Genomic DNA, 27,851 nt, shown 5'->3' with positions numbered 1-27,851 from the left:
AAAGGTCACGGGAAAGGGACATTTAAATTAAGTTATAAATTACAATTGAAGAACAATATTTTGATGTGTGAGACCAGAGATGTCAGAGCAGGGAGATGTAATTCATGGATTCATTATAGAACAGAGGTGCCTGACAGCTGAGCCATGCCAAAGGAAAATTTATTTGCAACATCATGTCGGCAGAAATGGCAGCTCCTGTGAGAAGCCAGAGCAGAAACTGGAAACCTTGGGGTAATACTGAGGTTTATGCTAATGAGGAAGCTAGAGACCCAGAGATGTTTAATGACTGCTGTAATGTAAATGAGGTGTTCTGACATTGTGCACATTTTCAGTCTTATTTAAATTAAGACCTCATCCTTGCTCTGTAAAATAATATACTGTATAACCAGGCATTAAGGCTGATTCTTTCATCTCTGTGTCCAACATACAGAGTTACTGAAATTTGAGAATTGTTGAGGCAGGAGAGTTAAGGCTTGAGACAGGATTTCTATGCATGGCAGCTTTGAGAAAGGGTATAATTTAATGTTTATGGCAGTCCCTGAGAAGTTCAATCATGAGTTAATTAAACTGTAGGCAGTCATTAAGTATTATTTATTCTTTTGAGAGGCTTGCCAGTAAAGCACTTATATATATTAAATTATAGAAAGTAATAAGCATGAGATGATTTGTCGGGTAGAGTAAGAGAAGCACATTTAACTTAGGCAATTATGCAGAAATGTGTTTTTCTTCTTGTGGCATGATCCATCGTCACTGCTAATCAGGAAGGGTCAGGGCCTGTAAGGAGCCTCTGAACAGTCTGAGCCATGTATAAACCACCGTAGGGTCTATACTATTTAAATCTCATGCTGTCCCAATGTGTTTCATGTAAAGCTTCCCGTGGTTTCATGATGAACACAGGGCTGCTAACAGGCCCATTTGACAGGTGACACTGTCCATTCCACAGTTCAGGCTAGAGCTCCTAACAAGAATCTGACCCTAGGCCCTGGAGAGATGGCTCAGAAGTGAAAACACTTACCTGGATCCTGATTCCTTCCCTAGCATCCATGTGGCAGCTCAGAACCACCTGTTAACTCTCGTTCCAAGTTCTCATGCCCTCTTCCAGCCTCCGCGGGCAAAACATTCATACAAATAGTTTTTGTTGTTTGTTTGGGGTTTTGTTTTTTTTTTGGAGGGGGGAGGGGGGTAAGAGTTTGAAGCCGGGCAGTGGTACAGCATGCTTTGGGAGGCCAAGGCAGGTAGATCTTTGAATTTGAGGCCTGCATGGTGTACAGAGAGAGTTCCAGGACAGTCGGGGCTACACAAAGAAACTCTGTCTTCTGTAGGGGAGGCGGGGGCAGAATTTGACCCTGTCTTGGATCCTGTGCCCTCTTTACAAAGCTACAGAAAGTATTGGAAGGAATCTTTGGCAGGTTCTGGTTCAGCTGTGGAAGGGGCCCGGTTACACACACAGTATTTGGTTCTGTGGGTCTTCAGAGCAGTTACCTTTCTTAGAGTGGAAACAAATGTTTCCCAGAAGCTGCTGTATTTAAACAGCAAAGTCCTCTGCCATGTCCTTGTAACAGGCCTGTTTCTCACAGTGCATCTTGGTAGTTTCCATGGAGAGCTGCTAGTTCTTTGTAGATTAGTCTGTGGTGCCCAAACATCCTGCTTCTCCAGTGCGCTCTGCTTTGCTGAGCAGGAGATGGGGTGGGGCTAGATCCCGGAAGAGGTTTGTGTGTGCTCTTTGACAAAGCGGTGCCAAAGATGGAGGAAAGGATGTGTTGTGGCCAAGCCTGTGTGGTGCAAGGCAGGGTCCACAGGATGCTTGGCTAGAAAGAGCAAATTGTGATGGAGCCATTAAAACTTGTAGATTCGGGGACTGGAGAGATGGCTCAGAGGTTAAGAGCACTGCTTGTTCTTCCAGAGGTCTTGAGCTCAATTCCCAGCAACCACATGGTGGCTCGCCACCATGTATAGTGAGATCTGGTGCCCTCTTCTGGCATTCAGGCAGAGCATTGTATACATAATAAAATAAAATTTAAAAATTAAAAAAAAAAACAAAACTGGTAGATTGGTAAATTCATGAAGGATTCCCCCTTTGTTAGCAGATCTTCATTTTTAAATCCTAGTTCATTGGCTGAAGACAAACAATACTAAAACAAAACAACCAAAAAGTCATGTTGACCCCTCCTAGGATACCCCCTGTGAGTTTGGATGTGGTTTTCCTGAATGACACCCTGGTTTAGTGGGCTGGATGGCAGACAGTCTTAATGCCTCGCTCCTCACTTGCTTTCAAAGATCAAGAAATCGAGTCATGATTCTACTTTTACAGAGTGGTTTTGTTTTTTTTTTTTTTTTTTTTTCAGTAGTTCCAAAATATACAGTTCTCTGTGCTTTCCCTGAAAATTGCATTTAATCCCAGATCTTGTCTGTCCAGCTTGGCTACAAAAAAATGAACAGTATGGTTTAATTGCCAGTTGTCCTGCGTTGATTGACTTACTGTGACTTCAAAGTGAGGGTTTCTTGCTCTCGGTACTGTGTCGGTTTTGCTTCTTTCCCCAGCTTTCTCTGGGGATCTTTCACGTCAGTAATAGTTAGAGGCCTGCAGTGAATGTCTTCACTGAACAGCTGCAGCTCAGTCATCCTGACCAGGTGTTTCAAATTGGAAACCTGGAGGCAGGAGAAATGGCTTAGCAGTCAAGAGAAGTTGCTGCTTTTGCCTAAGACCAGAATTTTTTTTTCTAGCAGCCGTATCATGTGGCCATACTGTCACTAGGCCTCTCCAGGAACCTTCTCTCACATGGCATAAATGCACAAACACACAGACACGAATAAAATAATTGTAATAAAAAGGAACAATATGTTAACTTTAAAACATTTGAAACCTAGGCAGTGAGCTGTTTAGGTAAGGTCTTGTTATCAAGCATGAGCACTTGACTTCGAGCCTGCAAATAGAGTGAACTAGCCCCTGCAAGCTGTCCTCCGACCCCGACAAGCCTGCCATAGCCCATGTGCCCTTTCCCTCTTTGTCTCCTTTCCCGGGCCCTCCTTCCTCCCTCCCCCATACTCATACATGAATGAATGTTAAAAATTAAAAATAAAATAATAAAGACTGAAATTCATAGGCCTTAAGTCTTTGAATATATGCTCTGATAAAGGAAAACAATTTTAACAGCCATTTTAGAGAATGAAATAAGATAGCTAGTATTTTGGTTAAATTTACCAAATTTCACTGGCATGAGGAATGTGTGGAAATGTCCATTTTAGATCCTCCTTCAATTGGCCTACTTGTTCATGGTGGGTCAAGTAGAGCGGGTAAAATCCAGCTGCTCAGTAGTAGCCTGGCATCTGAGTGGGTGCGAATCTGCCCTCTGCGGCACTTCTCTGTACACTGTACATACATTCCCTGTGTCCCTTATCTGTTGTTCATACTTTGTCCATTCCAGAGGGCCTAACATAGGTGAGCACAAAATGGGTCCACAGTTAAAGGCATGAGGAGGTCCTGTATCCAGGCCTTCCCTAACATGCTCCAGAAATAGCCTAACCTGTTATGGAACTGTGTAGACCATAGTCACTTGTAGAATATTAAAAATATGTATTTGGTGAAACATGATTACAGTTACATGCTCTCCCTCCAGCCCCCAATCTTTCTACTGTTTGAGTTAATTGCAATCCAGAACTGTAAGTATTTGGACATGGTGGTACTCTAGTCCAGGCAAACAGGAGGCTGTGGAGTTTCCAGCCCTCCTTAGATACATAATGAGCTGTGAGCTATCTATGTGGAGCCCTGTCCTAGACAGGTCTCACTGTATAGCCCTGGCTGGCCTCAAACTCAGAGATACGCTCCCAGGTACATTATTAGCTTAGCCCTAACTGTCCCCCACCCCCGCCCCCCCCCCCCCCCCCCTCTTTTTTTTTTTTTTTTTTTTTTTTTTTTCCTCAGTTGGAAGCAGGGCATCTCTACATAGTCCTGGCTGTCCTGGACCTACCCTATAGACCAGGCTGGTATCAAACTTACAGAGATCCACCTGCCTCTGCCTTCTGAGTGCTAAGACTAAAGCAGACACTATTTCAAGGCAGTAACGGTGAAAGTTGGGCTCTCTCTGGAACTCTGTTGGCTACTAGAATTTCGATGTCACTGGCTACCAGGAAAAGTGATTCATGTTTTGCCAGATTTGTTAGGGTGAGGGTAGGAGGTGTCCGTAACATAAAGTTTTCTTCTGTTTAAAACTATATCACTGTTGGGCTGTGGTGGCACACACCTTTAATCCCAGCACGAGGGAGGCAAAGGTGGATCTTTATGAGTTCAAGGCCAGCCTGGTCTACAGAGTGAGTTCCAGGGCAGCCAAGGCTACACATAGAAACCTTGTCTCTACACAGAACAAAGCAAAATGGCTCCAAACCAAAACTGTATGATACAGGGCTTGGAAGATGCTTACCAGTTAAGCAAGCATCTGCTGCTCTTGCAGAGGACGGGTTATCAGCACCCATACGGTGCAGTTCCAGGAAATTCAACATTCTCTTCTGGCTTCCATTCCAGCAAACAGTCATACACACAAAAATAAATACAGTTTTAAAATGAAATCATTCTGTTTTGATGTTATTTAACATGTAAATTGTATTGATATATATATAAAATAAAAATGACTGTTAATTATATGAAAAATTCCAGATATAAACAAGTCATAGATGTCATGCAAACTTTTTATGCTATATTGTTGTAACTATTCTAGTTAAGATAAATTTTATCATTCACGTGAATATTTAGGGAAACACTTGTTTTATATAGGTGCCACTATCCATTTCAGGCATCCACTGAGAGTCTTGAAAGCTTTCTTGTATGGATAAGGGGACAGTAGTGTTTCTTTTTCTTTTCTTTCTTCCCACCCCACCCCCTGTTTGTTTTTGTTTTTTTTTTTTTTCGAGACAGGGCTTCTGTGTGTAGCCGGGGAACTCTCTCTCTGTAGACCAGGCTGACCTCAAGCTCAAAGATCCATGTGCCTCTGCCTCCCAAGTGCTGGGATTAAAGGTGTGCACCACTGCTATTCTGCATGGTGCTTTTTTAAAGATCTGAAACCATCACCCACTCTGCCTTGAGCTTTTTCAGATAGGATTCCTGGCAAGAGGACATGAGTGATTGTTTTGTTAAGTTGGTATCCTTCAGTGGCAGAGATGGCTTAGCAGTTAAGAGCATGTACTGCTCTGCAGAAGGCTCAAGTTTGACTCTCAGCATCCATGTCAGGCATCTTTCAATCACCTGTGACTCCTGCTCCAAGGGACCTGGGTTCCACAACTACCTGTACTTATGTGCATGCACACACAGACGCATGTGCAGAGATACACATACATGTAATTGAAATAAATGTTTTTGTTTGTCTGTTTTTGTTTTTTCAAGACAAGGTTTTTCTGTGCAGCCTTGGCTGTCATGTACTCATTCTGGGGACCAGGCTGGCCTTTAACTCATAGAGATCCACCTGCCTCCGCCTTCGAAGTGCTGGGATTATAGGCATGTGCCATTGTGTGTGGCATCTGACAAGTTATTTTAGTGTGCTTTATGATGTGTGTGTGTATAAATTTTTAAGGTGGTTAAAAGGTGATGATTATGATAAAAGAAGGCAGTGTCCCTCTAGCAAGATTCCCTGTGGTTCTCTCCGAAAAGGGCATGCAAAACAGCCATTTGTCCCAGCTTTTGTGCCAGCTTTTGTCACATTTGGATAAACCATAGTGCTAGGCCAGCTTTACTCATTCTAGAAATATTCCGTCATTTTGGCAACTAATCTCACACTGTTTCCTTCCAGATGTATGTTTGTTTTGGAAAGGATGGGTGGTGGTTCCTGAGTATTGCTTGAGCTCATATTGGGAGAAGCCAGGAATAGGAATATGTTAAGAGACTAGGCTGGTGATAGGTCAGTTGCTTGTTGAGAATAGAAACCCATGAGCAAAGGAGGGTCAGGCTACCATCATGGTTGCTTCAGGAGACAGTGTGATCTTAAGCATGTCCAGATGGAGGCTTGTATGCACAGGTGTGATGGTGGGAGTGATGCCGCTTCATCCATTCAACACCCCACCAGAAAGTCGGCTGTGGGTCTTGTGCAGGCAGCAGTGTATTCTCTGATAAACCAGTAGCCACTCATACTTCTTCAGCTGTAACTTAAAGCTCTCTTTAGTTCACCCAGAGGCAGGCAGGGTGATATTTTATTTCAGTTTGCTTCTAGACCAGGCTGTATGTTCTTAGGAGTAATTTCCTGATCCCAGATACGTAAAATTTAATGTTTAAAAAAGTTCCCATGTACCGTACTACTAGGAGTTTTCACCAAACTTCACAAACTGCAGTATCCTGTGTCTTTGTTTATTACCTCACCAATCTTAAGCCTGGTGCTGCATGCCTTTAGTTTTTGGTCCCAGTACTCAGGAGGCAGAGGCAGGTAGATCTCTGTGAATTTGAGGTCAACCTGGCTGATACAGTGAGACCCTATCTAAGAAAACAAAACAAAACTGGCCTGAGAGTGCTTCTTCTTTTTGTCTCTTTGTGACTTTCCCTTTCCAGCCCTGTGTGTGTGTGTGTGTGTGTGTGTGTGTGTGTACGTGTGTGTGTATATGTGTGTGTGTATGAGTGTATACGTATGCGCATGTAAACTAAAAGTTGACATCATGTGTCTTCCTTAATCACTATCTTCTTTTCTTTTTTAAATATATTTTAATTTTGTACTTATAATTATGTGTATATGTCTGTGTTCACATGACTGTAGGTTCCCACAGAGATTGAGAAGTAGATCCTCTGGAGCTGGAGTTACAGGCAGTTGTGAACCACCCAGGATGAGTGCTGGGCCCTGAGTCAGGCCTCTGAAAGAGCAATATGATCTCCTAGCACCTCCCCACCATACTTTTTGAGATAGACTCTTACCGAAGCTGGAGTTTAGCAGCCCAACAAGTTACTTGCTCATAAATGGTGGGAATTTAATGCAAGCAGACCAGCTCCATGGTCCATAGTTTCCCCTGCTGCCTCATCATTATCCATACACTAGAGTGGCTGCTTATAAAAATGTTATTAATTTTCCCCCTGAGCTTTTTATTAGAAGTTTCAATTTGATCATCTTGATTTTATTTTTAAGTTATCACTGAAATATGTGCTTTTTAAATTGAATAGGCATATAAATTTTCCTTCTGTTCAGTTTTATTTCATGTTATATCATTAAAAGTCCTTATTATATTAGAGAACTTGGCAAATGCCTACTTGTTTTAAGCAGAGTATGAACATCTGACTTTATTTTACTCTTTTGTACATCTGAAAGAAGGCAGGCTACAGAGACTGGATAATAATAGCTTAATAAGTGTAGGTAAACTGAGGTTTCAGCGTGGATGGAGTTCACCAAGGAACAGTAGTTGAAGGTTTTTGTTCTTTCACTTAATTTAGCAAGCATGTTTCAGGGTCGTCTTGAGGTGCAGCCTGGGTGGCATTGGGCTCACACAGAAGCACGTGTGTGGGAGGGCTTATGGTGGGAAGAAAGGTTTCAGCGAGAGAGCATTGTGGTTTGAAGGTGTTCATCCTTCTGCCCAGTGGCTCTCATCATCATCTGGAAGGAAAGGTAGACAAAGTGCTTTTGGAGGACAGGAGTACTCAGGGGGGTGCAGCACAGCCTCCTGCTGGGAAACTGTGGTATGAGCTTCGGTAGGAAAGGAGCCTGTTCTGAAGGGCCAGCGTCTTCATTTAGAGCTGCCATCACAGAATTATGTCTTTGAAAGTCTGTGTTTTGGATCCTTTTAATGATTTCTAGTAAATTACTTCCCTAAAAAGACTAGGGCTTTTTATCCTTGGGCTGCTTTGAGAAGAATGTAACCAGAACAGCTGGTCACAATAGCTCAAAACTATAATAAACACTTGGGAGGCTGAATGAGTTCAAGACCAGCCTGGGCTACATAGTGAGACATTGTCTGGAAACAACACAAAAGAATAGAATAAGACCCAGGCTTAGTGGTACACACCCTTAGTCTCAGCACTTGGGAGGCAGAGACCAGCCTACCTCTGCCTCCAGAGTGTTGGGATTAAAGACGTACAAAACCACTGCCATACATTAATGCTGTTCTTATTGCCAGAGTATTGTGTTTTACTTGTCTCCTTCCCTATGCAAATCAGCGTTCCGTTACTGCAACAGTTACCTGAGCTACATCATATTGGAAAGATAGAAGGTTGTTTATTTCGCCCTGGCTTCGGGTGTGTGGTCGCTTGGCCGATTTGCTTTGTGCTTGCAGTTGAGCAACATGCTATGTAGTAGAGAGTATATGAATGAGGAGCCATTCACCTTAGGGTCGATGGGAAACAAAACAGACTTGTGTCCCTATAGGTGCCCCCAACCTTCAATACCTGCATCAAAGACATAGTTCCAACTCAAGGGTAAGGGTTAGGTTGGGAGGGCACTAGTCATCTGACCATCCCTTACCACAAAATATTGTCCTTCCCTGGTTCCTCTAAATAGAATGTGTGTGTGTGTGTGTGTGTGTGTGTGTGTGTGTGTAGAGAGAGAGAGAGAGAGAATATAAAGGTAATTATTGATTTGCTTACATGTCAATGTGGTACAGTTAATTAACTAAGATCATTGTCGTCTCAGCTACATGAAAGCAGTTACGATGCTGGCAAAGCCCTGCAGCGCCTGGTAAAGAAGCCTGTGCCCAAGCTGATCGAGAAGTGCTGGACAGAGGATGAAGTGGTGAGCATCAACCTGTCTGTGCTTTGTGTTCTGGGCCTTTGGGATGGTTCTCTTCATGTGTAACCTCTTTATTCCCCAGGGAAAGGCACTTATTCAGAAGACAGACTGCCCGTGGTATTTGTCCAGTAAAAGAGTCCTTGCTATACAATCGTGAGGACCTGAGTTCAGATCCCTAGTATATCTCTCTCTCTTTTTTATTTTTTAAGCTGAGTGTGATTGCATGTGCACCTAAAGTTGTAGGGAGCAGTGACAGGAGGATTGCGGGCACTTGCTGCAATCCTGCCAGCCTCCCTCTAAATTCCGCGAGAAACCCTGTCTCAAGGAAATAGAACAGAACGGGACCTCTGTGTCTTTCTGTGCTGTCCGTGAGAGGTGCCTGTAATGTATCGCACATCCAAGGAGGAGCTGTAAGAAAGACTTGGTTTGATTTTAGTAACATTAGGATTCATAGGAAGTGGGAACGATTTCTTTGGGTTTAACAGTTACTCCTAAACAAGGCTGCTGTGAGTTTGAGTTTGTTTGGGGTTAGTGTGTGACATTTCCCTATTTTAAGACCCAACCATGCCAAAACCAGAACCTGGAATAGTGTTGGTGACTTGAATTCAAGCCACTAAAAGCAGTTGCTCCAAAGCAGGAGGCATAGACTTGATTGAACACTAAAGGAAATGGGAAGGGAAAGGTGCCCACACACATGAACAACCTTGCAATTCCCATCCCACAGACCTCATGAAGCTGCATCCCGGCTAGTGACTTTTGAAAGGTTTTTCCTGAGACTTTGCACTGTGACAGTGACTGCTTGACCTTTGCCCTTGAGGTAAAATGCAGTTGAAATATACAGAGTTGGTGGAAAGTTCCTCAATTCTGTTCTAAAGCATGCTAAGTAAAAGTATTTAAAAGTGACTTTAGTGATACTGCTCACTTTAATTCATGCAGTAGTATTTATTGCAGGCCTACTGTGTGCCAGGTCCTGTACTAGGAGCAATGTTGACAACATGGTATTCCTTGGAGTCCTAAGAGGGAAACCGTGGTAACTCAGTATGAGTGGTAGGATGTGCCCAGGAAACAGTAGGCTAAGGATGGGAACAGTTGGGCAGGGCACTGCCTTGAATAACTGGAACAGGAAGATCTTTCTGGAGTGAGAAGGGGAGCCTTTTTGAAGGACTTCAGGGAGAAAAAAAAATTCTAGGCACTTTGGTGAAAACTCTGAATGGTATGTACAAGAAATAGGGAGGGTTGTGGCTGGGACACAGTGAAGAGGGGGCAAAGGGAAAACGTGGTTCCCAAGGGCAGTATAAGTGCAGCATGCTGAACTGTGGTTAGATGTTGTCATTGGCTCCACAAATAAATTTTCTGAGTTAGTGGGCTTTTCAGGGCAAGGCCCATGCATAAGCAAAGCAGAGCCACAGGGATCTCATGTTCAGATGACAGCTAAGGCAAAAAGAAACAAACAAAAACAAGAAATTGAGTTATTTTGAGAGGTCAGGCTGACACTCTTTCACCATAAGCCTGTTTTTAAGGAGATGGCCTTCTGCTTGGTAAGATTTTCAGTTCTTCAAAAGCCTTTTCAGAGGAAGATAACAGGAGAGGAAAGGATGGAGCCACAGTATAAACTACCCTGAGATGTCCCTCTATCTTGACCTGTCCCAGGGCATCCTGCCAGTGCAAGCTGCCTCTCTTCATTCCTGATCTCTTGAGCACATCTCCTCACTCCTGTCACCCTGTCTTTTGGGGATTCCTGCACCTTCTCCTACCTCCTCCAGTTCTTGCCTCCACCCTGTGCTCCCTTACTGCTCCACCTCCCACTGCTTCAGCCCTGACTCTCCTCTGCTTTCTCTCATGACGTTTCATTCCCTCTGGAATTGTTAGAGGACATAACACAGAGTTCTCTCTTCTGCCTGAAAGAAAGCTGGTTTCCTTTTCCTGCAGTACTTCTCATGCTGCCTTGGCTGCTCTGGGATCTTGAGCCAGAAAGGTGGGGGATGAGGAGCCTTGGGCATCAGAAAGAATCCAGCTTCATTTTGAAAAACAAAATGGGTTCCAAGATGGTGAACATTCTGAATGTAGGATAATGATCCTTAACTGTCAAGGGCATGTTGGTTTGGGCTTATTTTTATCATGTTTGCTTCTTGTTTGAGAAATGTTTTGGCAGTCACCCAGCCCTTGCAAAGCTCAGGGATCAAATGGTTCCCGTGTTGTGAAAGCTAAGCTTTGCTTTCTGAAACCTCAAACCTGGACAGTGAATGAGAAGAAGTGATGAGATGATTGATAGGTGGAAGGAAGCTTCTGAGGCACTGAGATCAAGTCTTTGAATAGCTGAACAGTGGCAACAGCAAAATGTCTCTTTCCCTTAGCCTTTGCCTCTGGTTGTAGAGCACCTGCTGTTGGGTTCACCACATTATCTCACCTGGGACTCACAGAGAGCAGCCACATGAATGTGTCCCAGCTGAGAGAGATGGATAAGCCTACCTCCCTGTTTTTCCTGCATGCTGTTCTATATACTTGGAACATTTTTGTTATTTTTACTTTGCATGTTAATTTGATCATAACACTCAGTATCTGACATACCTAAGTGACCTCCACAAAATGGTTGTGAGTGCTGAGGTGAGACTTCCCCTGCTGGGCCAGAAAAGTATCCTGTATTTTCTCACTTTGGCAAGCAAATGCTCCCTGAAGAATTCAGCTTCTGTCCCTCTCAGTGTTAGACCAGTGGTTTCTTATCTTGTTGGTGGAGACCCTTTAGGGGTCACATATCAGCTATCCTGCATATCATATTTACATTATGATTCATAACAGTGGCAAAATTATTCTTATGAAGTAGCAACAAAATAATTGTACGGTTGGGTTCATGACAACATGAGGAGCTGTATTAAAGGGTCACTAGGAAGGTTGAGAGCTGCTGGTGTATACCCTAAATGGACCTCAAAGCTGAGCTCAGTCCTCTGCCTGCTTTGCAGCCATTGTTCCCTTCTGTGATCTGTACCTTCTATTTTCTCCTCTTTTTTGTTTGTTTTTATTTTTGTTTTATTGATTCAGGTCTTGTGTATACCAGGCTCTCAAATTCCTGAGAATGACCTTGATCTTCTGATCCACTTGCCTTTACCCTTCAGGTGCTAGGATGACAAACCTGTTTTCCTCTTTTTTAAAAAGTTTTTATTTTTAGATAACAATTAAACACAAGCAATCTCTTGGAGGCTAGAGACCTCAGATTGCCTAGGAGCTAGAGTCACAGGCAGTGAGCTACTAATGCTGACTACTCCGCAGGAACAGCAGGTCCCTCACCATCAGCCGTCTCTCCAGCCGCTCGACCTCTATTTATGACTGATGGCCTTTCTACTTCATAGACTTGTTAAGGGTGAGGACTTACTGGGTAAAGTCTCCCAGGGAGGAGGTTGTACATTGTTGTTTGCAAAGACTGTACGCCGTATACACCGTAATTAAGATCATCTTGAGTCCAGCATTATAAAACTTGTATAAGAACTTTTACATGCTTCCCAAAGTTGACCCTAAATTTTAGACTTTTGGAGGAAGGCCTGGTGGTCCACCTCCCAGCACTTGGGAAGTAGATGTAGGTGGATCTCTCTGTGTTTGAGACCAATCTGGTCTGCCAGGAGAATTCCAGGATACTCAGGGGTAGTGCAGCCCTGTCTCGGGTTGGTTTGTGGGTGGATTTTGACTTTTGAAGAAAAGCCTTCGTGTTATTATTTATCATATTTGTCAGCAGCAGTGTCATAGCAAGCAGCCACTCCTTCTGGAGACCGTCGGAAGCCTACGTCTCATGTAGCAGTCCCTCTCCTGTTTTGTGGAGATGATGTTCTAAGTGAAATTAAGTTGGAGTGACCAATGTTAATCCTGTTGCTCTAAAATCAAACTCATCCTAGAGTTGTAGTTAGGAATACAATTACTGTGATACAACACTGTGACCAAAGCAACTTGGGGAAGAAGGGATTTACTTTGGCCACACTTTTACATCACTGCTCATCACTGAAGGAAGTCCAAGCAGGAACTCCAAACAGGGCAGGAATCTGGAGGCAGGAGCTGATGCACAGACCACAGAGGTGTGCTGCTCACTGGCTGGCTCCTTATGGTTTGCTCAGCCGTCATAGAACCCAGGACCACTAGGCGAGGAGTGACTCACCCGCAATGGGCCGGGGCCCTCCCCTCCCCCAGCCGTCACTAATTAAGAACATTGCCTGCAGCCCGATTTTTATGGAGGCCTCTTTTCAGTGAGGGCTCTCTCCTCTCTGACCACTCTAGTTTGGTCAAGGTGACGTAAAAGTAGCCAGCACAGCTGGGAGTGGTAGTGTATATGTTTAATCCTAACACTTGAGAGGCAGATGCAGGTTGATCTCTGTGTTTGAGGCCAGCCTGGTCTACAAAGTGAGTTCCAGGACGGCCAGGGCTACACAAGAAACCCTGAAATCCAAAAAATAAAACTAGCCACCACAACTAGTTTTTGCCAAATCCGGAACTATTAGTACAAACAAATTCTGCCTTCATAGAGCAGTTGATAACCTTCACAGATGATAAGCTGAGACATTATCTCAGGTGACATGGGCTGGGTCAAGAGCAGAGAAGCGTTTTTGGAAAGCGTGCTTAGAAAACTTATGATTCTTTCCATACACTCCAGGGTGGGCCAGAGTAAAGGGTTGGACGCTGTCTGTGAGGGTTAAATTGATGGTTAACCAATTTCACATACATTCTGCTAAAAGCATTATTTCTTTTCAAGAAGTCATCCAAACTGGTAGAAATTATGAAGAGAAAAAGCAGGCAATAAAGACAAATCAGTATGTTAAAATAAAAACACAAATCCTGTGTTATTGGGTTTTTAATTAAACACGATAAGTACATTTAAATATAACCCACTCGGAGCAGATGAAGTCACCCTTCCTTGCTTTGGTAGTTACTAATTCTGTCTGTCTATTTGTGCAAGCCTCTGGTGGCCTCCTGCGGCTGTGCTGTTGCTTATTGTGCTGGGATTCCATTGCTGCTTGCTGCTGTGCTCGTAATTAACATTCAGCCATTGGTTTTGGAAATACTGGGATGCTAACTGAATTCTTGTTAAAATTCTAGGCCTGCACTTCCCTTGTGGAGTTTGGCCTGACTTGCAAGGTTATAAGATTGGGTGCACCACCAAGCTGTGCACTCACTGTTTGCTTCCTGTCCTGTTGGCTACATTTGTGTTTGGTTTGGTTTTGTTTTCCTGTTGAGTTGTCTTTCACCAAAAAGCTGTCACTCACAGTGAAGCCTTTGTTGTTTACCATATTACAGCAGGGTGATTCCATCTCATCTTGGGTTAACTGTAGATTTTATTGTGAAATATGCTTCCCATTAAATATTTTATATCAGTTTTGTTGTAATCCATTGAGGTGAAAAACCTTGATACAATTGAGCTCTGAAATTTTTAGCCAAACCCACAGTGGTGACAAACACATTGATCATGTTTGTGGATTCATTCACAAGTTCATAAGCTTGAAAACATCTAACTCTTTTGTTTGTTTATTTGTTTGTTTGTTTAAAACTCAGGTTATCATAGATACACATTTATAACTTCCTTTCAAAATTAATATGCTCCAACAAACTACTTTTCTAAGTGTTGTAGTCCAGTGAGCAGTGTAGGTGGCCAAGGAGTTAACCTCATTACAGAATCCAAACACTATGGGATCTTCCTCAGTAGCATCTTCAGATGCCTTTGTTATGCCCCTTTGCAATGTTTGCTTGGGAAAACATTGTTTTCATTGTTCATTCTTTCCAGCCAGGCATTGGGATGTGCCAGAAGACAGAGCTGCTTAATCTACTGTTTGTGTGGCAGCAGGAAAAAAAAATGTAATTCACAGCAGAATCAAAGTTAAGGTCCAGTAACAACTGGGGTCTATGGAGGTGAAGGCAGAGGAGGGGACAGCGTGCTGCAGAGGAAGAGGCTCCCACCACCTCAAGTTAGCCTGCACTGAGGTCATGTCCCATAGTCGTGGTGTTTGATGTTAAGATCTTACATCCACAACATGGGGAAGGCTTAGTGTGTGGCATTTATTTTAGGAGAGGTACAGTTTTCTGAGCTGGTGATTTTTACATACTGATCTGAATAAAAATGGTTATGGGCATCCTATATGTCACTTAAGATGAGCCTATTTTATTATTTTAAATATATGCCATTTTCCTATGGTTAGAACATGATTAAAATCTGTTGTTTAAACGAAGGAAAACCCCAATTGTTCTGTTTTTCCCAATAAAGACTCAGGAGCCAGATGCTGGGATAAAAAGCAGCTAGCTCGGAGAGGCAGAGAAAGCACCCGGCTGACCTTCCTTCTCTGCTCAGGTCTGGATGGAAAAAACCCAAAAGGCTCACTAGCTCAACTGACAGATCAGGAGGAAAAGGCCAAAAACCCAAGGCCGAAGGCTTGATAGCCCAAAGCCCCAAAAGCCAGGTTGCTAGGACCTGAAGCCTAAGCTAAAGCCAGAGCTTGAGCTAAATGCCCTTTCTTCTTATTCAAGCTGTCTTAAGTACCCCTCAACTCAAAGTCCCTCCTACTCTTTCATCCCTGTCAGCTGCTTTCTTGCTCAGCCTCTTGACTTAGGGTTAACTTTATTAAATCCTGTGTACAGAAAGCTCTTGGATTAAAGGTGTGTACTAAGGCTAAGTGAACAACACATAATCACCAGTTTACAAAAAAACAAAGTTCTTGGATTAAAAGTGTGTGATAGGGCTCGATGGCACCAAAGAAACAGGGTGTTATAATTCACAATTTGGGGGTTCACAATGAAATCAAATATCGTGCAACAAAAACCTGCCTAGTGAATCTTTGTTTATGTAAATACATGTTTTATAACATTGTAGTTTAAATTATATGCTTAGAGTTGTGTGCATGTAAATTGAGCCATGTAGTACTGAATTCTCAGTTTTGGTTTAGTTTCTGGGATTGGTTCACGCCGTGTAACCCAGTGACCCTAAACTAAGTAGTCTTCTTGTCTCAGTCTTCTGAATATGGGATCTCAAGCATGCATGATGAATGAAGCCTGACTTGAAATTCTGACTACAGGATTTTTGTTTTATTTTTTTGAGACAGGGTCTTACTACATAGCTCTGGCTGGCTTGGAACTCACAGAGATCCTCCCTGCCCCTGTCTCCTGAGTGCCCGAGTGCTGAGATTAAATACAAGCAAGCACCACCATGCCCAGCTGATTAGAAAAAAAAAATCATATAGATGTGTATGGGTATGTGCACATGAGGACAGGTGTCAGAAGAGGGCAGAAGCATCTGATCCCCGTGGAGCTGGAGTTACTCAGTTGTGAGCCACTGTGTGGGTGCTGGGAACTGAAACCTGGTTCCCTGCAAGAAGACATGTTCTTGACTGCTGAGCCATTCATCCAGACCAAAATTTTAAGCTGGAAAATACTTTTCTTCATATGGAAAATGCAGTATCTAAAACACAGGTGTGTCTTGTTTATGGCATTACATGCTATCTATTTAAGGATCGTAAAAGGAACCATGTAGGGTTTTTTTCCAGTGACTACTGTTCCTCCAGTTTTAAATTAAATAAGTGTTGTTTCTTTCCTCCTGTTTTTTGTTTGTTTGTTGTTTTCTATTGTGTTTTGTTTTGGACATAGTCACACCATTTCTCTCAGACCGATCTAGAAATGGCAATCCTCTTGCCTCAGATTCTTAAGTCCTGTGTGGTTCTACAGGCAGCACTACTCCACCAGCTTTAAGTTGACTGGGTTTCTAATGAGCAGCTAAGCTCTTAGCTGTAAGAGTAGGAAAGGAAGAGAGATGGGTGCTGTGGATGCTTACTGATGAGAGATGAGCAGCACTGGCTACCCAGCCAGGGATGTGCTTTTCATGACCTAAGGTCAATTCAGACCTTGTCGACTAAGGAAAATCTAAGTGCAGATAAGATTTGCCTAATAGTTCAACTATCAGTAAAACTGGAGTGTTTCCTGTGATTAACACTCCAGCTTTTGAACCAAACCCTCATTTAAAGAAGTCAATAGTGTGGATAGAGTTTATTGTTGAGTCTTTTCAGAAATGAGACAGTGAATTAAAAATTGATTGTATGTAGAGAAAGATGGTGGAAGGCAATCAGCTCTGTCAACTAGTTGGTAAAAAGATTCTACTGCTTAACAAGTTATAAGGAGAAATATTTTTTAAATCCTTGAATAAATGAAATAGGACAAGCATTAAAGGAGGTTTTTTTTTTCCTTAATTCTATTTCACTGCTTATATCAGTTCAAGTTGCCTCTGTGTTAAATCTACAGATTCAGCTGTGACCTTGCCTTTCACATACATGGCTTTAAGCCTCCTTGTTATAGTGTGGTCAAAGAGGTGGGATTTTATTTTCTATTTTTTCCTTTGTAAAGCAGCAGTCATTTTCATTTTCTGTTACCATTAATGTTTTCTAAAACTCATTATCTCCTAGCTATATTTTTACCTGATTTTCTTTTAAAGCCAGCGGTACACCTTGTTATCATCCAGGGCTCCCTGTGTACATGTATATGCATATGTGTTTGTGTTTGGACCTTGGAGCTAAGGTGGGGAAAGGGTAGCCCCACAGTGGATATGAGCATGCCCTGCATTGCTTTTGTAGTTCAGGATAATCATTTTAAATCAAAGATTATTTTTTTATTGAGCATTTTTCATCTTTGCTTGAGAGGGACAATGGGGATGTTTTCAGCTTCAAAGATTCATAAATGCTAGGGCAGTGGGCTGTTGAAACCATGTTTTCCATCTCATTTTCAAGGGCATGTAGAAAAAAATGGAGGTAGCATACACGTCTCACTACTCAGTCACCTCTCTGCACGATTCAAAAATGAGAACAAGACACAAGGGGGCTTAAGAAATTGCATGTAGCTTTCCCTAGACAAAGTGGATATTTTATAAACGAAGAGGATGGAAACCCTTTTCTTCTGTTTCTTAGCAACAGAACAGAGTTGGTTTTAATGTTTGTGTTGGAACATTATGTGTATATCAGCATCAGATATTTTCATGCTGAGACGTTCTAGACTGCTAACTGGGATTCAGTGCTGGGAGAAAGAAAGGTGGAAAACAGAAACTCTGCCCTGAGAAAATGGAACCCACTCAGAGCTAGCTTCCATCCTGTACCCCTCTCTTACAGAGGTAGTAATGGTCAGGGGAGCCCCATGATTGCCAGGGGGCTTGCAGGGTTTATTGGTTCTGATTTGGACTTACTGGTTGGAATCCAGCCAGGCAGCTATGGTTTTATATGCTGAGGCAATAGCAGAGCAGAGTAGGCAGTATGCCTGCCATGAGGTTGGCATTGTACTGAGCAAGGTAATTAACACAGAGTGACAAGTGAATGCTAACTTAGTGCTAACCAGAAAAAGCGTAGGAAAACAGTATGCAATGCACAGCAGCACACTAAACCTTATATAAGGTAGCCTTGAAATGTCACTTTTGAGTAAAGACCTAAAATATATATATATTTGAGAGCTAGCCTTTCAAATACACAGGAGAAGAACATTCTGGACCAAAGCAACAGAATGCATGGTCCCCTCATTCTTGTGAGATACCCTGTCCAATGGGGAGCACTCTGTTGGAGTACCTGAAGGATGTCTCGTCCTAGGCTTTGGTTGTTTTAGCCGTGCTCACTGTGCTGTAATGGCATGGTTGTCTGGGTGCCATACACTACATAAGAAAGACTGAGTCCCTTGGCCTGGTCCTTGGCCTGGAGGTGAAAGCTCATTTTTAAAAATTAATTAATTAATTCAATGTACATCTTGATCATAGGCCCTTACCTCCTCTTCTCCCAGTCACACCTTTCCTTCTGAATCTCCCCTCCCCTCTTCCTTAGAATAGGGAAGTCCCTACCCAGACACCCCAAGTTCACTCATCTTATAGTGCCTCAGAGTGGATACAGCAGAAGAGCCCCAGGAAGAAATGAAGTAGGCAGGCTACGGCATCTTGAAGCTCAAGCCTACTTCTCTGCATTCCATTCCTGTTACTGAATGAATGGGTGGTCCTGTGAGCTGTTCTACTTCCTCCTGCCCTGGCCCTCCCTGCTGTGTTTCTGTGGTTTCTGAGTCAGCCCCTTCTGACTCTACCAGCCTAGTGGGTGGAGTCTGTAGCATTTGGTTTTATAACCAGAGTGGATAGTGTTTACTCTGAATTCCACATTTGTGCAAGGAGCTGTTTTCCTGAGTAGTCAGGCATGCATAAGACTACCTGAAAGTGGGTGTGAACTATCCCTGCCTTGGAGTAGCATTTACTCTTCTTAATCATTTTCTAAAGCTAGGCATGGTGGTGTACACGCCTGTAATCCCAGCAGTCAGGGAGGCTGTGAGTTGGAGGCCAGCCTGCTCTACAAAGTCCAGGACAACCAAGGCTATACAAAGAAAACCTGCCTCAAAACAAACACAAAAAACCCGAAACAAACAACATTTTCTAGAAAATTTTAACCCAGGAAGTAAAGAGTTGGAACAATTTAGGATTATCGCCTATTGGAAAGAGAAAGGGTTAAAAAAAGAACTTTCTCCATTGGGTCCAATGCTAGCTTTGAGAATCTATTCAGGAAAAGGCTTTTTATTGTTTGACAAAGTTGGCTAGTTTCTGTGTCTGCTGAATTTTGTTGTTGTGTTTGTATGTATGTTTGCGACAGTTTCAATAGGTAGCCCCGGCTGGCTTAGAACTCGCTATGTGGACCAGGCTAGCCTCAAACTCAGAGATTTCTCCTTGCTTCTGCCTCTATCATTATGGGATTAAAAATTTGTACTACTACACTCTGCTATGCCCACTGACCCAGAGGACTAGTGCTCAATGCAGCAATGAGGGTAATGGCCAGATTTGAATCCCTTAGCAGCGCTCGGTTCATTTTCCCCCCACACCTCCTTGCAAGGTGAATGCCTAGAGGTTGTCCAGTCCTTGGCTCCTGATAGTGTGTCAAGTCTGCCCACTGGGCCATAACAGCATGCCTAGTCCATGTTCAACTCTGAGGTCTAATTACTGTAGTGTAATACTCTCTTTCCCAGAACCTAGCCCAGCACATGGAACAAGGCTAGTAATAATCAGAAAATATTTAACTGAGTCACATAGAAGAGAAGCTCTTTCAGAATTACCTCCACAGAGTGCATGGACTGTCGGGTGAGGCTCCTCTGCTGCTGTCATCTACCATAGGCCAGTCAGTGCACATTCTTTGAGCTTCACAGAGTCATCTATACATGCTGTCCTTGTTCCCTTGTACCTTTGTTTGAAAAACCACCTCCCCACCTCCTAATTTTACCCACAAGATTGCCGTTCCTAAAAGTGTGTGTGGGTGCTAGGAATATAGGTCAGTGGCATAACACCTGCCCAGCATATGTGTGGCCCTAAGTTCAATTCCCAGCACTGGACACACACACATACACACGCGCATGCACACACACACACACACACACACACACACAGACACAGGTCTTACCCTTTGCCAGTGTCATTCAGACTTAGTAAGGTATTAAGCTGTGAATAAGGAGGAGCTTGGTAGCAGTTATCCAGGTTAGCCTGACCTCGCTAGGAGTTGCTGTTCATCCGACTCTTGGATGCCTACTGTGAAACATATTCCAAACCTCCAGTGTGCCTCCCTTCTATCACTGTCGGAGTGTGTGCTTACCTTAAACGGTTGTTCTGTGTAGTTAATCTTGACAGTGAGGACTAGAAAAGTATCAAATAAATAGAACTAAACCAGAGAACTAATTAGGAAGGGACAGGAAAAGTTGCACCATAAAGGAAAGTAAGAAGATGAAACAGAATGATTGAAATGTGTACCACACCGCCTGAGGCCTAAGAAGACTACTGATGCCAGACTATATTTAATACTTAGAGTATTTGTCTACAGCCAGTTTATTTACAGTGTGTTAATGACCTGGACTGTTTAATCAAATGTTCAGGAATGATGCTCCCAAGACACTAAGAAGACTACTATTATGTAAACAGAATGCCTTAGGGAAGCAGCTCTGTGGCGACTTCCCAGAGTACCCAGGCCCTGCTCTAAGGCCACAGTCCCACTTTGTAAATCCAAGGCAAACTTAGCTGTGTGGAGAAGATGAGTGGATGAGTCATGCTTTTCTCCCTAGAAGTCCCAGTGTTGAGGTCAGGTGGGAGGTACCAGCAAGAAGATTGCTATTTTGGGGAGAAAACATAAGCCTAGCTAGACCTCTTCTTTTTCCTCCTCCTCCTTCAAGGTTTATTTATTTATTATATGTGCATGTACACCTGCATGCCAGAAGGGCACTATAGATGGTGTGAGCCACCAGCTGGTTGCTGTGATTTGAGTTCATGGTCCTCTGGGAGAGCAGACAGTGCTCTTAACCTCTGAGCCACCTCTCCAGCCCCCATTATTCATTTTTCAAAGAGGAATTTAGAAAATAAATTTAGCAAGGTTGTCATAAGCATAGGCCTGGGAAGCCAGCTGGCCTAGACCCATCTGACAAATCTAAAATGTAATGGACTTTATATGTGGAAGGTACCAGTGTCTGCTGCCTGTCCCTATGCCCAGGAGAACTGGACTCTGGGTGTGGAAGGCAAAGCTGCTCACATGTCACAGAAAGACTTGGGTGGACTCTGAACTTTTAGGATCCTTCTGCTTACTCCAGGCTATGGTTTTGAAGTTGCCAGTCCTTCAGCAGCACAGAACTTAACGTTGTTTTTCAAATCACCCTGTGAAACAGCCCAATTTCCTTATTAGTTCTGAGGTTACTTCAAACTTTATGAACCCAGAGTAGCCTAACATTGCTAAGTTGTCTGTCTGGTAGAACTTTGATGTCAGCAGCAGCATAATAATCTTCCCTCCACTTTTAAGTTCCTGTCAAACATTGCAGGGATCCTTTTGCATCTACTGCCTCGTGGTCACACGAGGTTATGTAATTCCTCTGCCCCCACATGTCAAGAAGGCCAAGCCTCAGCCTTACTGTACCTCCTCCTCACTGCTCTGTGCTCGGTGGGCACTGGTGAACTCCAGGCTGAGTAGGCTGGGCCTGTGCAAAGGCCTCACTTCTACACTTGATTATTTTCTCAGAAGAGATGCTGGGTGCTTGGAGCTGTAGATATTTTTGTCTGTTTCGTGATAACTAACTTTAGCTTTGCCCTAAAGCATTGGGCATCAGGGTTGCTGCTCTTCACCTTACACTGAACTACATTCTACTGTGTCTTCACACCTGCACCATACAAAGTTTTGCTGGGTGAAGCATTCTTTATCCACAGTCACTGTCACAGTTCTGTGTTGGATCTTCTGTTCCACTGAAAGATTTTTAACCAGTTGACTTTAAGTTTTTTAAAAAAGGTGCTTGGGAGGCAGAGGCAGGCAGATCTTTGTGAATTTGAGGCCAGCCTGGTCTATATATTGAGTTCCAGATAGTGAAGGCTACACAGAGAAACCCTGTCCAAAAAGAAAAGAATAAAGACCCCAAACAAGTTTAAAAACCAACATTGGGGGTGGATAGTGGTTAAGAGCCCTGGCTGCTCTCCCAAAGCTAATGAGTTCCATTCCCAGCAAACCACATGGTAGCTCATAACCATCTATAATGAGATCTGGGGCCCTCTTCTGGCCTGAGGTGTACGTGCAGGCAGAATACTGGATATGTATTAAACAAATAAATCTTTTTTTTTAAAGATTTATTTATTTATTATGTATACAGTGTTCTGCACACCAGAAGAGGTCACCAGATTATAGATGGTTGTGAGTCACTATGTGGTTGCTGGGAATTGAACTCAAGACCTTCGGAAGAGCAGCCAGTGCTCTTAACCTCTGAGCCATCTCTTCAGCCCAACAAATAAATCTTTAAAAAAATAAAATAAAAATAAAAAACAACATTGATTCCTTTATTTAAAAAGGAGGGAACAAGCCAGGTGTGGTGGCGCATGCCTGTAAGCCCAGCACTCAGGAAGATAGAGGCAAGCAGATCACTGTGAGTTCAAGACCAACCTGGTCTACAAAGTAAGTCTAGGACAGCCAAGGCTACACAGAGAAACCCTGTTTAAAAAAAAAAGTGGTGGTGGTTGGGTCACAGCACTAATTTTAAACAGACACAATGTTAAGGCCTCAGCCGGAGTCACTACTGACCGTGTAACTGCTTAGCCATGTGGCAACGCTAAGACATCCTCATGGTGTCTTCAGCAGTGAATATAAATGAATGACAGCAACATAGTTTAAACTTTTTTTTGTTCTGAGTGGCCCAGAGATGAGATGCTGGACAGCCAACAGGTGGGGAGAGGTGTGGTGGAGAGGAAGTGGAATTTGAGGGGAACCTTGTGGAACAGATAGGATTTCACCAAGCAGCATAGATATCCAGTTAATAGAAGAATACTGAGTCACAAAGGGGCAGTGTTGGTGCAGGGAGCCTGGAGATCACTGGAGTGAAAGAATTATGATTGGGAAAGGTGTTGAAGAATGTCAGTTCACACCTTTGTCTAAACGTGGTCGCAGTCTGGAGTCATTGGAGGACGTTTTATACTTGAGCCTCACCCTGGTGATTCTGAGGATGCACAGGCACAGCTCCAGCAGAGAAGAATACGGTGGAAGAAACAAAAGGAAAGGTAGGAGAAGCATCATGGGTAATCATGAGACCTTAGAACCAGGGGCTGTTCTGAGCATTTGGCATGGCACTTACAGATAGAGAAGTGCTCATAATCATGCATGTCCTTCCCAGGCTACGGAGCACATGACTAGGAGCATTTGCTTTCTGCCATGTTCCAGAACACCACATGGCCTCAGTAGGGAAGCCACGTCATAAGAAAAGGAGACAGCATGGCACTCAGGTATGGAGCAGGCTAGTGCTGACCTCCGGAGAGAGCAGGAGTTTGCAGTGCAGTGGAAGGGGCTGTGGAAGATGTGAATTGACTACCAATTACGGATGGGTGAAGTTTGTTGGAAAGGGGGGCTTGTTTGCTTGCAGAGGGGGCTCGGCTGACAGAACTCAGCTTGAGGAGGTTAAACTGTAGAGCGGGGATCTGAGGAAGTTGCCAGAACAGCAGTACAATTTAGGAAGAAATCCCTGAGATGACCTGAGTGAGGCAGAAGGTGACCATCATCTTAGAGACAGAGCTGCCAGAAGGTAGGGGGATGGTTGGTTCCATGTTGTTTAACTTATTGTGTTAGGAAGTGAATAGTATAGTATTTTGAAGGCTGGGTCTTCCCCAGCCCAGGCTGACCTCTGTAACCAGGCATGATCTTGACCTTCTGATCCTCCTGCCTCCACCTGTTGAGTGCTGGGATTATAGGCATGAATCTACTGTCCCACACCAAGTGCTTTTTTTAAGGTGGAGAATGCTAGAACTGGGGCTGTCCTTGTCTTGAACTCAGTAGGAAGAGGGCAGAGAATCTGCATGGGTGTTCCAAGGCCTGGACGTACTATTGTCTGCAGCTCCTACTGCAGAACTGAGAGGTGGTAATTGGTGAAAGGCTGTGGGTGGATTTATTTACAGTTTTGGCCAAGACTTAGGAGAGAAAAATTCTTGGTTTCCTGTGTTAGAATGCATAGAAAAGATGAAACAAATGTCAGGAAATGTGCATGTGTAGATTGAGCTGGAAGCTAAGGCATCAGAACTTCTGCAGTAGGTCATCTTCTATGCCAAGGTCAAGCTGATCTCAGCTACAGCATGGGATTTCCTTGAGAAGTAAGTCTGTTTGTCGGTTGGTCAGCCTTGTGTTTTTCTCAGTTGTACTGTCCCACAATGGTCCCTATTTAACTATCAGAAGACCATTATTATCCAAAGTCCCCATGCAGGCAACTTGGAAATCAGGACAGAGGTGATTGATAGGTAGATGGCTGAGGCCACCATCAGGAAGAGATTTTGTGGGATGAACATTAGAGTGTGCAAGAGTAAACAGGAAAGGCCTTTAGTTTTTGTATTTGGTGTGGTTCCCCACAGGCTGCTTTGGCTAGAATAGAGAACACCAGAAATGGGACACAGACAGAGCCTCAGAAGGTCTGTGGGCCATGTTCTTAACAGTGGTTCTGGTAGAGACAGATGCAGAACTGCTTAATAAATATAAGGCCAGTATGTCAGCTGCCTAGATGACAGAGTAGAACTGCTAACAGACTGAACTAACAAAGGGCCAACTAATTTTGGCCCTTTGATGGGAGGCACTGAGGGATGCTGTGTGGATCTTAATGTGAGGAAGAGGAGGCTGGGGAGCAGGGGGACATTAGAACCTTTGTAGAGGACAGTATGAGCCAAAATTGTGGTGGTACAAGTAGTCATTTAGGGTTGCTACAGTGGTGTCTGTCTGGGAGTGAGAGTGGTTTGAACTGCGTTGGAAGAGCAAAGATGGGAAGGAAGGCAATTTGTGCAGTTGGTCATCAGCTTAGGTCCCCTTGACAGGGACCTAGCCAGTGCTGTTGCTTAGAAGATACCATGTAGCTTGCGGGATGACCTGTTTGCTTCAGGCCTTCCCAACTAAGCAAAACACTAAACATGTGGGGTTAAAAGTGTGTGAAAGTTGTGAGGAGGCAGGGTTTAGGGAATGGGGAGGCACAACTAATGCCTTAGACCCTGAGGCGTAGTCCTACTGTTTGTTTGCTTACTCACCTAGCAAAGGTTAGGTCTTTGCTATGTGTTAGGCATTATGTTAACACTGGGGATGGAAATAACTGGTCAGCTTTTTCTACTATGCCTTACTAGATTGGGGAAAGAGCTTTGCTGGCAGTCTCACAGTGGCTGTGGGTGATGATTCCCCGTGGAAAGGAGACAGGACTGAGGAAAGTGGCTGAACTCAAAATTGGACTCAAGTCTGTAGGATTTCCTTTGTCACCATGGTTTCGTTTTCTTTGAAGCTTCTTCAGTATAGTATGTTTTGTCAAAAGGCTGAAAGGCCTAAGACAAACAAAAAAAGACATGGAGGAGCTTAATGTGTGGATGATTCATTTCCTCTCTGAAAGGAACATTTCTTTCATCTTTTCTTAAGCCTGGAAGGGAAAAAAACAAAACAATGTTGTTTTTTTTGTTTTGTTTTGTTTTGTTTTTTTTACTTAGCATATTAGATCTCATTTCATGAGCTGCAGTGTCCACCTGCCTGCCCTCTCTGCACAGCTGGGGTCGGGGGTGAGGGGGATGGAGTAGGGGTGGGGAGTGCTGCACAGGCTTCGGGTCTCCAGCAGCCCCTGAATTAACCAAGGAGCTGCTGGGGTGAGGTCCCTCTGCCCTGTGACTGGTGTCTTGTTATTCCTTAGTCTGTGGTTCTTTCAGAGTAAGAAACTTGTCTCCCCACCCACTTTGCCCTTTTTACCCTTCTGTCACTCTTTTGTTTACATCCTATAGTCCTCTGTCTCATGCAGACAGCCTCTATAGGGATACAATTTCTTTAAAAGTGTTTTCACTGCAACATAAAAAGCACAAGTGAGGTAGCCCTGATTTCTGGTGGAATCAATGCCTTAGACTACTTTAGGTAAGTGTTGGCCCTCCCTCTAAGGAAAGGTATTAATTCAACAGTGAGGCCCCTTCCAGGTGTCCAGAGACTGCTAAGAGGAAATGTCATTGAAGAGACAGTTATTAAATGGCTGTCAGTACAAAGGTTTCTGCCAGACACAACAACCCCAACAGGGGGAGGTGATACTGGAATGACAGAGAAGTCAGAATGTGGGAGGTTTCCTGGAGGCCAGCACCAAAGAAGATGTGATGCTGGGACAAGCTCAGCAGCCCTCACTGGTTCTGGAAGGCAAAGCCAGGGTCTGCTGTGTCTGCTTGATATGGACAGTGCTGGTTATCCAAAGAACTTCTGTGTCCCCCTTCAGTTGATACAAAGTGAAACAACAAAACTTTAAAAAAAAAAAAAAAATTGTCCCTGTGGCTCCTCTCCTCCCATGGGCCAGACATCTTAGCACTGCTTTTGTAATCTCAGCATTAGGAAACCAGAGTCAAGTGACTGAGACTTAGGCCAGCATGGTCTACATAGTGAGAGACTATCTCAATAAGAAAACAACACAAAAGTCACCTGTGAGGCATCTAAAAGAATGTTGCCTAAAACCACATACTTCCTCCTAAATTCAAATTGACATGCTGATTTAGTCTCTTCTGCAGCCCAGGCTGGCCCTGAACATGCTATGTAGCCAAGGAGATTTTGAACCTCTGTTCCTCCTGCCTCTACCTCCTCCAGGTTACCCAATACAACCCTCTACTCTCTGAGACACATCACGAACCACTCTGGCATAGTTTGGGAGTTTTGTTTTGTTTTTTTTTGTTTTCGTCACAAGAATGTAATTTCCAATATACAGATGTTGGCATTTAAAATATGTTGGGGCCTGGAGAGATGGCTCACTGGTTAAGAATACTTGCTGCTCTTGCAGAGAACTAGGTTTGGTTCCTAGCACCTACATGGTGGCTCACAACCACACATGACTCCGGTTATACGAGTTCCAGTGCTCTCTTATTGCCTCCACAGATATCAGACACATGGTGCACAGATATACATACAAACTAAAAATGCATACACATAATTTTTTATCTCTAAAATAAAATGTTTATCATTTAACTATATCTTTTGAATTTTAGTTTCCATGCTAATTTAAAACCATTATTGTTGTTTTAAAAATAAAAGAACTCTTTCCAGGTGCTCAAATAATGCATCTTGTCCTTTTCCTCCATCACCTCATGTTTAAATGTTTGCCCTGGGATATTCCAAGGTGACGGATTTTATACTTGAGAAGTGAGTGTCAAATTGTCCTTTCATACCTCTGTGCAACAACTGTAGTGCTTGTTTTTTAAGCTCCATTTTATTTGGGTTCCTTACAGCCTCTCCCTCCCAACCCCCAACCCTAGGTAGGAGGGAGAAGGTTAGTGAGGAGAGGGGCCGCAGAGCCCTTTACTTTCAGCTGTTTAGGGTCATGGGTTCTTTTGAGGCTATACCAATCTCCGTCAACAGCAGAAGCAGCAAGCAGTCTCCTTCAAGTCGCTGCACTGAAATATTTCTGTCTCCAAACTGTCACACTGTTGTCACTCTCTGGTCTCTCCAAACTGTCACTTGTCACATGCCACCACCACACACCACACTTTCTCTTTCTGGATTCTCATATTTATATCCTCAGAGCTCTCCACCACTCCCCTCTCCTTGCCACAGGAGGCAGGCCATTACTAGCTGGAAATGACCACACCCCACAGGAGACAGTTATCAGCTGTGGACAAACTATAGCCCAAACTAAAATCCCACACTTGAGATTAAAACAAAAACATATTTATATAACATAACTGAG

General features: G+C 43.5%; 1 protein-coding gene across 5 annotated transcripts in view; it reads left to right on the top strand.

Annotated features, from left to right (window-relative positions):
* The window catches only part of Rere (arginine-glutamic acid dipeptide repeats), a 347,420-nt gene that overhangs the window by 249,763 nt on the left and 69,806 nt on the right, over window positions 1-27,851 (top strand). For all 5 annotated transcript variants that reach the window (XM_055615371.1, XM_055615372.1, XM_055615370.1 and 2 more), the window contains one exon: window positions 8,586-8,684. In XM_055615371.1, the coding sequence (XP_055471346.1) occupies window positions 8,586-8,684 (99 nt within the window). The remainder of the gene's footprint in view (window positions 1-8,585; window positions 8,685-27,851) is intronic.

This window comes from Psammomys obesus, unplaced genomic scaffold (genome assembly GCF_907164565.1).
Source record: "Psammomys obesus unplaced genomic scaffold, mPsaObe1.curated_primary_1811, whole genome shotgun sequence".
Taxonomy (NCBI): domain Eukaryota; kingdom Metazoa; phylum Chordata; class Mammalia; order Rodentia; family Muridae; genus Psammomys; species Psammomys obesus.
The sequence above is the reverse complement of the archived record's forward strand: the minus strand, read 5'-3'. Positions and strand labels throughout refer to the sequence as shown.